We start from the raw sequence: 11,566 nt of genomic DNA, 5'->3' as shown, positions 1-11,566 counted from the left end.
ATAATTTATACAAGAAACCTTTATTCATTTTTTTTTTTTTTTTTTTACAAAAAAACATGTTTTGCACACGTACAAAAATGCAACTCCAAGACCATTTAATGAACTCTTATGATTCACATTCAGATCATTGAACCAGCTCCTGCTCCTGGGGGCTTCATCATGTACATCTGCCATAGACATGAACACAAACTGATAATCCGGCTAAGAGGCTAGCTGTACATGAACGGCTGCTGCATGTCTGTGCAGCTCACCTCTGATTATTTGGTACTGATTATTCCTTTACCAAACCTTGAACGACGCTGTGTTAACACACCCAAAAACTGAATGTGGGAGTGAGATGCTGTCATGCCACCATGAAGTTTATCAGGTTTTAAAGTTAGACAAATGAGTGGACTTTCACCACCTCTATGTGGTCATGGCCTCCTCCGTCTCCTCTGGCTCTGCCCCCCACACCTGGACCCGCCCCTCCATGGCTGTGAGGAGGCAGGTCTCTGTGGGGTGAAAGGACAGCGACTGGACAACAGCTTTCCCCACCAGCAGTTTCAAGGACAAAGATCCCTAGAGGTCAGAAAAGATTACACTGTATTTATATGCTTTCAGAACACTTTCTAGAGTCGTTTCTGACATGAGGTTACTCTGTATTTCCCTGAAACTTGGTGTAACCAGAGACTTACTTCCACCAGGTCCCAGCAGTAGACATGTCCGTCCTCTGAGCAGCTCAGAACGTGGGTATCTTTGCTGGACAGGCAGCAGTCCAGCTTATAGCCCTTCATCTTGTGCCCTTTATACCTGAGTGAAAGAAAGAAAGAAACAAACAAACATAAACACCACAACATCATGAGTCTAAACTAATATGCATTTATGGATCAGCTGATTAGTAAGAATGAATGAACTCACTCTCCCAGCATTTCCCCGGTGCTCTTGTCCAGTAGTCTGACCGTTGAATCCAGGCTGGAGCTCAGAGTGCACTGACCGTCCTGACTGAAACACACACATGTGATGGGACCTGGAACACACAAACATGTACACAAGTTAAAGGGTTCTGCATTTACAGTGTCAATGCTGCATTTCCATGGTTTTAAATAAAGGTTTCGAACAGCCACTTCTTTGCTGTCACTACTGCTGCTGCTGCTGGTTTAACTACTACTTCTACAACTACTACTAACACTATCAGTAACAGTTATTGTTATTATTTTTTATGAATGGTGAAAAGAAATGCAAATGATTACTAACTGCTGATGAAGTCGACATGCAGCTGTCCCATCCTCAGGTCGTAGCGCCTCACTCTGCCGTCCACCGACCTAAACACAAGACAAACATTTTCACATGTCTGTCTAACTGGTAGAAAGGTAAGTAAAGGAAAGCTAGCACAGCGGATATGAGTTCTCTTTATTTGCTAACTGCTACAGTCTGAAAGAGCAGGAGATATAAGAGCTGCTGCGCTGACCCAGTAAGCAGCTCGTGTTGTACCACCTTCAGGCTGCTGACACTGTCCCGAGCCTCATCCAGAACCTGGATGGGCTCAAATCTTCTGGACCTGGTGTCCCAGCACCGAACTGTCCCATCTATGGACCCTGGAGGACGAGAAAACACAAACACGCACACCCAGATCACAAATACTTAAGTTAATGCTAAAACACGATTAGAATGAGTGAGTCAGTTTTGATGAGTTGCGTGCAAATTTCATATAAATACAGACCACGAAACTTAGAGATATTTCACATAATAGACACTGCGCTCTCAGCAGAAATACACAATGTATACTGAATAACAGATTGTGCATTATAAGCATTTTAAATTTGACTCACCAGACAAGATGACAGTTGCCTCCTCATTGAACTGGACACAGTTGACTTTCTGTGAGCAGAAAATTGGAGTGATATGTCAAAAAATTGAAAAAAGGAACAAATAAAACAAAAGAACGAGAAAAAAGTGAAAGATGAAAATGAACTCCAATGCAGAACTGACCCCAGCGTGACCTCTGAGTTTGCGTGTGACCTGGCCTGTAGCGACGTCCCACAGGATCACCGTCTTATCAGAGCTGCAGGAGCAAAGCTGGCTGTTGTCGTAGGAACTGTTAAAACAGCCAACGAGAAGATCTCTTCAGCATGCAGTCAGGACTTACGCTCACTTATTGTGCATTCTGATCCCTTATTGCTGAATCAACCTTCATGACACGCTGTGGAGGAGGCCGAGACAATTCTCTCACCCATCAGCATCCAAAACCTCGTATCCATGGCCGCTGTATGTCTTCAGCAGGGTCCCTCGGCTCACGCTCCACAGCTTTAGGGATTTGTCACTGCCACAACTCAGCAGGTAGTTCCCATCAGCTGATCAAGCACACATGAGACAGAGGCAGGTATAAGTTAATGACGTTTCATGGAGTTCACACTCTGGCTGCTGGAGGCTGTGTGATATGAGAAATACTTTGGCTCTGTCTCACCGTTGAAGCGAACAGCCCTGACAGCTCCTTGCTGACAGTCTACAGTCCTGAGCAGGTGTTGAGGGAGCTGAGGAGCCTGAGGTCTGGGCTGGGGGAACGCCATGACATTACCTGTGCGGAAAAATAAAAAACATGTGAGCCGCACGAACAACTTCCCCTTTGTTACAGTTACCTGTGGTGTAAACTACATGCTAGGTTAAGTACTATTTCTTTGCTACATGATAATAAAAGACTCCATTAGCTTTCTAAAAGGAAAGTAATGGAGCTACGGAACGGAAGTTTGTGAGATACATTTTGGTGGTTACTGCCTTGAACACTAGATTATTTAGACAGAAGCGTCTTTTAACAACAGACAGCTTCATGTAGTAGGCTAAAAGCTAACGCTAATAATTTCACACAATTAATTTTCTCACAGCAGTTTTCCCGTGTTACTTACTTAGTTAACTCACTTGAACCCTTTTACAAGAGTCCGGTTTCACTAGAGTGCATTGTTGATGTTCTTCATGCAACTAGCATAATAATAATAATAACTTTATCCTTAGTTTGCAGTCCTCAACAGTTTATTCCATTCATTTAACCCACCATGTTTGCTAGTATGCGCAATGCACCCTGGGATCCCGCATTCTTGTCAAAATAAAAGTTTAGAAACCCTCCCCACGTTTCGTCTGGGGCGGCAGATTATTCTGCGCTTTTATTCTGAAAATTCACCGGACATTGATATGCTATCTTCTCCATTGATGGCGAGGCCGATCAGCTGTCTTTCTGTTACTGGAGTTTAAATTTCTCGATAATAAAGCACACCAGGAGTGCATTGTAACGAATTATGTCTTCCAACAATATGGCAGATCCGAGGAGACAAAATAAGATTTTAAGGTGAGTATTTGATGCCTAAAAAGGCTTTCTTCATGGAATTAGCTGAACATATTAGCTTGGTTAACGGTGGCTAACAGCTAAGAGTTTACCAGCTAACCTTTAAAACCAGTCATGAGCCTGAGGGATTAGCGATTAGTTGATTTAGCTTCTGGATTTATACACCTTCTAAAACGCAAAAAATAGTAATAATTGCTTAACATTCAGTCTGCTGTTACTTCCGCTAAACAGTTTGTATTATCGCAAAAGGTTTGTTTCTTCCATCTGTGTTGCAATTTGCCCTTGTCTCACAGCTTGAGGGGCATAAAAATCAACCTTTGACTTTCTAACACCTTTATAGAAACCATGACGACTGTAGTCAATTTGGTACCATTAAAGTGATTCAAAACTATATGGCCAAAACTATGTGGACACCCCTGTTTACATGCTTACCTGTAGCTTTGGTCTGGGACTCTTAGTTGGGACGAGTCTTAATTCCAGTGAAAAGAAATCTGAGACAATAGTGCTCTTCCAGCACTTTGGTGAAGGCCTTGTCATTCTTCAACGTGCACACAAAGCCAGGTTTGGTATGGAGGAAGTTAACGGGCTTGCGCAGGGCCCCGACCTCAACTCCATCCAACATCTTTAGGCTGACTTGGCAGGCTGACTGTGAGCCAGGCCTCATCGTCCATCAGTGTTGGAGCTCTGTAATGCAGCTGTGGCTGAAAAGGAGCAAACCCCTGCAGCTAGGTTCCTGATATCTGGTGGCCTTCTGAGAAAAATGGAGGCTGTTATAGCAAGAGAGCAGTGCCCATGATTTTGGAATAAGGAGTTATTCAGCAATCACATATAGGTGCAGTGAGATGTTGCGTTGCGTTGTGTGAAATGTGTTTGTGGTGTTGCAGGTACAAGCCCCCCAGCACAGAGACCAATCCCACACTGGAGGACCCCACGCCTGATTACATGAACCTGCTCGGCATGATCTTCAGCATGTGTGGACTGATGCTCAAGGTGACCCACACACACACACGTTGTGTGACTCCCACCTCTCTCCTGTCCTTTGTGTATGTGTGCATGTGTTCACACCAAAGGGGTGTTGCCCCTGAATGGCAGACCTTGGTCCAGCCCAGTCGTTCCATTTAGAAGATTAAAGGTAAACTCGCCTTTTTAGTTGAAAGGATGAAGGGCAGCCTTTTGATTTTCAGCAGTAAGGACACAATTAACAAAACAAGGGGGCAGCCGCAGGCTCATGAGGCAGCCCAGTCCAAAAGTGGATCAATACTAGATCAGCTTGATTGTCTTTTTGTCAACAAAGAATTAGTTTTCCTTATTGGTATAAAATGTGTTGGGGTTTTCCACCAAAACAAATAACTTAAATTATTTCTAGAAAATATCTCAGAATATTTTAGGCAAAGGCTCTGCCAGATTCTGGGTTTCCTGTTAACAATATGTGCTAACAATATACTAGGAGTGTGCAAAATATGTGAAGGAGTATCAGGGCTGCCTTTTGCCTTCAGAATAGATTTGACCTTGGAGCGCTGTTATCCTTTTTGGGAATTGGAAATGGGAAATTGGGAAATGTATACTAACTAGGAAAACATCTGATTTCCCATTATGTAGATAAAAGCTTTGGTCTTTCTAATCTTCCACGAGCTTGTCCATCTAACCTTTTGCACCCTGTGTCGTGTCGTGTGTTTCAGCTGAAGTGGTGTGCCTGGATCGCAGTTTACTGTTCTTTCATCAGCTTTGCAAACTCCAGAAGCTCCGAGGACACCAAACAGATGATGAGCAGCTTCATGTGAGCATAGAGCACCGTGCAGATAGGCATACAGAGTTTACGCAGTGCGCATCCTCGTTGTGCATGATTTTTACACTGGCATATGGTGAACTTCAATATTTATATCCTCAACATAACATCAGTACACACACAGCACAGCATGCTGCTATTTACCTTACCTGTTGTTCCTGCCTGTATCTTCCTGCCTGAGTTATGTCTAACCTAGAGCTTGGACATGACTCAGTATTATAGTTTCTTGACTTTTTGTGGAATCTCTTGAAGAAATACACAATTTAAATTTGGACAAACTGTGGGAATCCTTACTGTGTCACCTATTAGTGATGTGCTCCCTTTCTCTGATGCAGCTCTTAGCCATGAAAAGGGCTAAGGATGGTGCTGTGTGTTAAAATTAAAGTCTCAAATTGTTCAGCCTTAAAGCTGTGGGTTCGACTCTCATCTGTCTGCCACTGGGACTTGAGATGAGCCAACTCTAATGTCCAAAAGCTTTTAAGTGTCTGACCTCCAGGGGCGTACATTTCCATTTGCTTATAAAAGAGTACTACAGTAGGGCAGCTGTCCAGTCCTCACAGACAGATTCGCAATGAGGTAAAACCTTCTGGTCCATCGTCGAGATGAGGTTGTATAAAAGACAAGCTTGATGCGCTCATAGTTTAGTAACGCAAAATGTTTGGCTCAGCAAATAATGTCAGACGATGAACTTAATGCACCAGCCTGGTGTGCATCGAAGGACATTTGTCAATAGCCAAGATATGATGTAAGTATCCCTGTGTCATTAAACTAAGGTGAGTGCCTATACAGGATGAAAGAGCTGTGGAGGGCAGCCATGGCATTGGCGTGACTTGACACGTTTGGATTAATTAAGCTCACAGTGGCTTCACATGGCTCTGGGATCCATTCTTCATACTGCATCAGTCCTAATCACACCTGTGCTCAGCTGAAATGTTTCTTAATATGCCAACTTGTCAGCAAAATATCTCGTTGAATAATGAAAAGACAGTTCGAGCGTGTTTTTGCTTTATTGGCAGTTAAGTTAAAAAGTAATTTTCAAAACAAAGGTGCTCAAGGGCCGCGAGAAATGCGAACAGGGAAGAAATTCTAAGGTAGCAGAGTCATTCATCCACATCTTGATAAAGACTTTTGCCAAAATGCTTAGCTGTCAGCAATGTATTAAGAAGGCTTTTTTTTTTAATTCTCCAGACTTGGATTTCCCTGTTCATAATAGTCTTTCCACTTTTGAATAATATTTAACTGCAGTGTTATTCTGAACTGGAAATTCATTATATTAAAGTAACAGGATGATCAAGGGATACTGTTTCGGTGTGACTTTAAAGCTAAAATCCCACATTTGACGTGGTGTTTCCTCCCATTGTCTGTGCTGCCTGCAGGCTGTCCATCTCAGCAGTTGTGATGTCCTACCTCCAGAACCCACAGCCGATGTCGCCGCCATGGTAACCAAAGGCCAATCACGGAAGAGCACGGAAGTAAATTGCAGATGCTGGAGTTGGTGACCAAACAGCTGATTGGACCCCCTGGCCATCGAGGACAAACAGAGACAGAAAGGAAGATAATGTGATCGAAAGAGATGAAGAGAGGGAAAACAGATGACGGGGAGGGGTGGACAGGAAGGAGGACGCCACATCAAGACGGGGAGATCAAATGGTCTTTGACTGCATTCTCGTGTTTTCTCTTTTTCATCTTTTCTAAGTTTGTTGATGAAGACTTTGACGTTTTACTGTTTGGCTGATGTGTTGGAGGATTTCATAAATAAAGTTATACAGTTTGAAAGGAACTGCCTGCTTTTATTTGTCTGCGGAAGATCGTTCATAACTCTGAGACCGAGTGTTCACAACTAAGCATGGGAATCTATCTATGAATGTTGCATGAAGTCCACATCGCTCACAGCACAGCAACTGTGAGATTATACAAAGGTAGTTTAAGCCTTAAATATCAGCTGTGAAAGACAAGTTGCTCACAGGTAACCCTTAGAAAAACTGACTCTTGTACAGAATTCTTCCATATGAGAGTATTGAGTGTGTACTTTCAGGTCTTTTGTAGTAGGTACACGCACAGCATCTCATCTAGTAATCAACCACACACACACCTCCTTCTTCTCTACAACACTCAGACGCACACCTTTAACTGCTTGTGTGTGTGTGTGTGTGTGTGCGTGTGTGCGTGCTGACGACAGACAGGAAGCTGGGGCGTCAGCTGTATGTGAGACTGATTTAGTGGTACATAACTCATGTCTCCCCAGGCTGCTCAGGCTGCTTGGCTTGCAGCCATCTCAGCAAACTCCACCGGATTTTCTCCTGATTGTGTCCTGACTCACACTGCTAACTCACTCCTTTTTGGAGCACTAACAACCCCCTTTATCCCATTGCTGTGGCTTTTAAATTCTGTCTGCCCCAGTCATAATGGTGCATTTGTTGTTGATTGCTATCAGAGGGGAGGATATTGAATTTGTCCGAGTCGGCAGTTATCGTCCTCGCTGATCGCTGGGCTGCGTAATTTGGATATTAAAAACTGTCACAGTTTGCTGAATGTAGATCTTAAGTTCAGTGGGTGACGGGCTGGACGTGATTTTAATTAAATCTAATCTCCATGTTCTGCTCGGCTGAATCTGACCAATGAAAGCAGACGTAGGAGAGGCCTGACACTAGAGGGCACAACAGCATCACAAATGAGTGGGTCTCTAATGAATCGTAAGGAAATACCATGAGTCTAATGTCTGTGAACTCCACTAATAAGTTCATCTACTCATGAAAGATGTTAGATTTCCACTAGAATAATTTTCCCTCTCATAAACATTTCAGTGGCCCTGATAATTATATTGTTCGCTTCTTCTTATGTTGTTGTCGTCTCTGTTTCCCCCTCTGCTCAAACTTACTCCTGCCACCAAAGTAGTGGAAGACACTGGAGTTTGTTTTTGCCTAGGTGGAAAAATATTATACTTAGATTATACTTTTCGAACAATGTACTACATACAGTTTGTGCAGTTTTGTCCCCTTCAAGGTCCTCGAGTACCACTGGATTACACTTAAGTGCACTTTAAGTGTAAATAGTATGCTTTTTATGAACTAAAGTACACTTAATTACTATTAAAAGTATCTGTAACTTTTGTAAAAGTAGACAATAAAGTACTGTGAAATACTCATTTAAGTATTGCAGAATTAGTGTACTCATTTTTTATACATTGAAGTAGATTTAATGGCATCTACTTAGAAGTACACATTTTAAAAACATGCTTTAAATTAAGCACAAAAAGTAAAAGTGTACTTGTAATGACCTGCTCTTCATTTGGGATGTGACTTCCACAGATCTGAAACGTGGTCCACAGAATACCTTCGTGCTGTCGTGCCACTTTCTTCGTGCCTCGGCCGAGTGATTTCATGTCATCGAGTTGGTGCGTTGTGCAAATCACAAGGAGAATGTAAAGCAGACACAAACAGCACTAAGTGGATTGTAACCCATGATAACATTTCTCTGTTGAATTAAGTTTCAGTGTTCAGGCTCAATTCCTGCCTTGCAAGCTGGCTGTAAAACACATTACTCGGCATGTTTAGGTGCCTTGCTGAAGGGCAACTTGTAATGGGCTTTGAAAAAACTTTTTGCGCTACTTGCATCTTAAAGTCTCTCAGTAGCTTTAAATATGGATGTAATGCACATTCTCTTTTTTCAGGATAACCAGGTCAACTTGAAAATGAAGAAATATTTGATGTGACAACTTGCATTTAAGATATATGATGCATTATACAGTATATGTGTAGACTTTGGGTTTGCCGAGTAAGAGAATGCATTTTATTGTGATGTTATTGAACAGCAGTCCTACTGACTCGCTGTCTGACTTAACTGAGTGTCAAGGGTGAAAATCTAGAAGGTAAAAGCATAATAAACAACCCAACTATTCAGTGGACTCTTCACACCCTGCCCTGCATTAAGGGGAATGGGACACAAGCAAACACGATGCTTCAGACCTGACACTGCAGTTTAACCTGCGGGTGGTCCCCCTCTCTGCCTCATCGTGATTCTGACACCATTTAAAATGAACTCTTCACTGTATGAGATTTGATGTGCAGTGTGGCACCACACTGCTGCCTGTGCCATTTGAGAGTGTGTGTGTTTGTGTGTACGTGTTTACTGATCCCCAGTGAGTCTCTGCAGTGTATCAGCGAGCTTGCTTTCTGTGTCCTCAAATGAGGTTAAACTGTGTTGCACCTCTGCAATATTTGAATCTGTTACGTGTGTGTGTGTGTGTGTGTGTGTGTGTGTGTGTGTGTGTGTGTGTGTGTGTGTGTGAGAGAGAGAGAGAGGGAAAGTGTGTTTACGGCTACGGGCTTTAATTTTCAGGGGCAAGGTGTTATTACTGAATGTGAACACCGGCTCTGCTGGTGGAAGGCGCTGAGTCGGACATCCTCCTTCCTGAGACCGTTGCGTACTCAACATGATGCACAAAGACTTAAAAGCCATACAGAAATGCTAACACATGCACGGGTTCAAATGTTCGAGTGCATCAGAAGCGTCACCAGCGTTATGAGGTCAACTTTCCAGCTACATCATGCTTGATGTTGAATTCTTTCAGATACCTGAGACGTTGGTCCTGCTGCTTCAGCCTAGTTGCTTAAAATGATCTCAGTATTTCTCCATTGCCCTCTGATTCTCCTTTCTTTCGCTCTTAAAGACACACAGCTGGGAATGGACCCAAAAACAGAGAGAAAATGTTGAATGAAATTGAAAGCCTGCGCTACCGGCGGAGGCTGATGATCTCTGGTCAATCCTCTGTTCAGTCATGGAAGTGTGTGTGAGGATTCTCAGTCATCCAGGTCATGGTTATCCAAGGAGGGTTGAATCTAGGCCAGCTGGACTTCATTGTCATCCAAGGGGCTTCTTCAGTTCTAACTGACTGATGGGGTGTCCCATGCATGTAGCCTCTGCGTAGTCTGTGCCAAGGTCATTGATACCACCTGCTTTGTTAGTGCTCCTGCCTTATGATGGGAAACCATGTTTATGTTTGATATCTGTTATATTTTAATATCTTTTAATGTCTGGAAATAGTTTGTCCTCTTTATGTCACGTCAACCGAGGGAGACAGGGCAAGCAATTGTGTTTAAATTTATTGTTTTCACTTTATTTTAGGTCATTTTGGAGACTCAAACCTGTTTATGCGTTTAAAGTAAACATTATAGAGAGTGTGGCAGTTGTCTGCCATCCTGTTTGTATTGTTTGTGTTGTTGTGATTGTTTTTATGCTTGTAGTCATGCTTGCAAATGACCATATCGGGGATTTATTAGCTAGAAAAAACAATAGAATCACAGCATGAAGCCTTACACTCGGTCAAGTTCTATAAAAACAGATAACAATACTACAGAAAGGGAATATTTTCATGTTTTCGCTGATGCTAATCAAATTGCCATCTATATTCATATTTAATACCTATATTTTGGCTAAACAGGTTTATATTGAGGCCGTTTCCTACATTCATCACTTCACCCTAACCCTAACCCGATTAGCACTGAAATACATGATTTGAGGTGACTGAAGCTGTACTCACTTGAGTGGCGTGTAGGTTTGTTTCATTGGCTACTCCAAAAGTCAGTAATCTGCAAACTTGGCTGCAATTGGCTAAATTTTCAAATTTAACAAGAGAAGGAGGGCCTTCTGTTGAACTGGACTGTTATTGGCTTCTGTGGTTCTAGGCTTCAAATGGCAGATCGTGATTGGCCCGCCTGTATAGGAAATTGTAACAGGGAAAACAGAGGACATACAAAACTGAGCACATGTAATTTGAAAGGAGAAAACGTCTTTTTGTGGATTATATTGATGTTTTGGATGAAATATCTTTACTGCTGTGGACCGTCTGGACCTTTGTCGATGTCACCAGACCGTTTTTGTTGGAGTGTTTTGGGTGAGTTGCCTCAATGTTGCGTCATTTTAAAAATGGTTGCCTGCCGTTGGCGTTTACTGTGCTTCCTGTTGTGACTGTATCTTCAAATGGTTTGCATCAGTCAATTCACCTGCAATCTTATCTTCATAACGGTGTATAAAGAGTATAAACTTGAACATAGGTTCAGACGGGAGGAGTGATAAAAAATATTACCTTCGATGGCCCACAGGCGGGTTGGTGGAAGGGTAAGTTGAGGATAACTTCAACTGACACATCGGTACGTGTATTTGGTGGCTTTGAGCCGTTGGCTTACAGGAAGGAGTTTGCCAGTTCTTCACATTTGCTGCCGAACTTGATGCTGAACTCTGTGGCTCTGAAGTTACAGGACTTTCCAAATGAGAACACAATAGTTGTTGTTGCTGTTGTTGTTGTTGAAAATACAAACTCTCAAAGAGGATAATAATAAGAATACAGATGTTAAATTCAGTATAACAGTGCAAAAATATAACATTAGGGGATTCATGAATCACAACAAAACAAAACAAAAGCAAAACAACACCATATAGTAACAAATGGGATAGGTGCGAAAGATACA

At 42.4% G+C, this 11,566-nt stretch overlaps 2 protein-coding genes across 2 annotated transcripts; one reads left to right on the top strand and one right to left on the bottom strand.

The window, feature by feature from the left end:
• wdr83 (WD repeat domain containing 83) lies at nt 1-3,044 on the bottom strand. Its single transcript, XM_070982096.1, has 10 exons — nt 2,880-3,044; nt 2,444-2,554; nt 2,210-2,330; nt 1,969-2,074; nt 1,809-1,857; nt 1,448-1,574; nt 1,234-1,301; nt 898-1,006; nt 675-789; nt 1-558 (listed from the first exon to the last, which is right to left on the bottom strand). The coding sequence occupies exons 2-10, from the start codon at nt 2,544-2,546 to the stop codon at nt 406-408; spliced, it is 951 nt and encodes a 316-aa protein (XP_070838197.1). The 5' UTR covers nt 2,547-2,554; nt 2,880-3,044; the 3' UTR covers nt 1-405.
• Nucleotides 3,045-3,159: 115 nt separating this feature from the next.
• wdr83os (WD repeat domain 83 opposite strand) lies at nt 3,160-6,678 on the top strand. The gene is made up of 4 exons (XM_070980791.1): nt 3,160-3,316; nt 4,198-4,303; nt 4,993-5,090; nt 6,476-6,678. The coding sequence occupies exons 1-4, from the start codon at nt 3,267-3,269 to the stop codon at nt 6,540-6,542; spliced, it is 321 nt and encodes a 106-aa protein (XP_070836892.1). The 5' UTR covers nt 3,160-3,266; the 3' UTR covers nt 6,543-6,678.
• The last annotated feature ends 4,888 nt before the right edge of the window (nt 6,679-11,566 follow it).

The sequence above is a fragment of the Chaetodon trifascialis genome, chromosome 2, assembly GCF_039877785.1.
Source record: "Chaetodon trifascialis isolate fChaTrf1 chromosome 2, fChaTrf1.hap1, whole genome shotgun sequence".
NCBI classification, from domain to species: domain Eukaryota; kingdom Metazoa; phylum Chordata; class Actinopteri; order Chaetodontiformes; family Chaetodontidae; genus Chaetodon; species Chaetodon trifascialis.
Note: the sequence above shows the minus strand (reverse complement) of the source record. Positions and strands in the feature narration are given on the sequence as shown.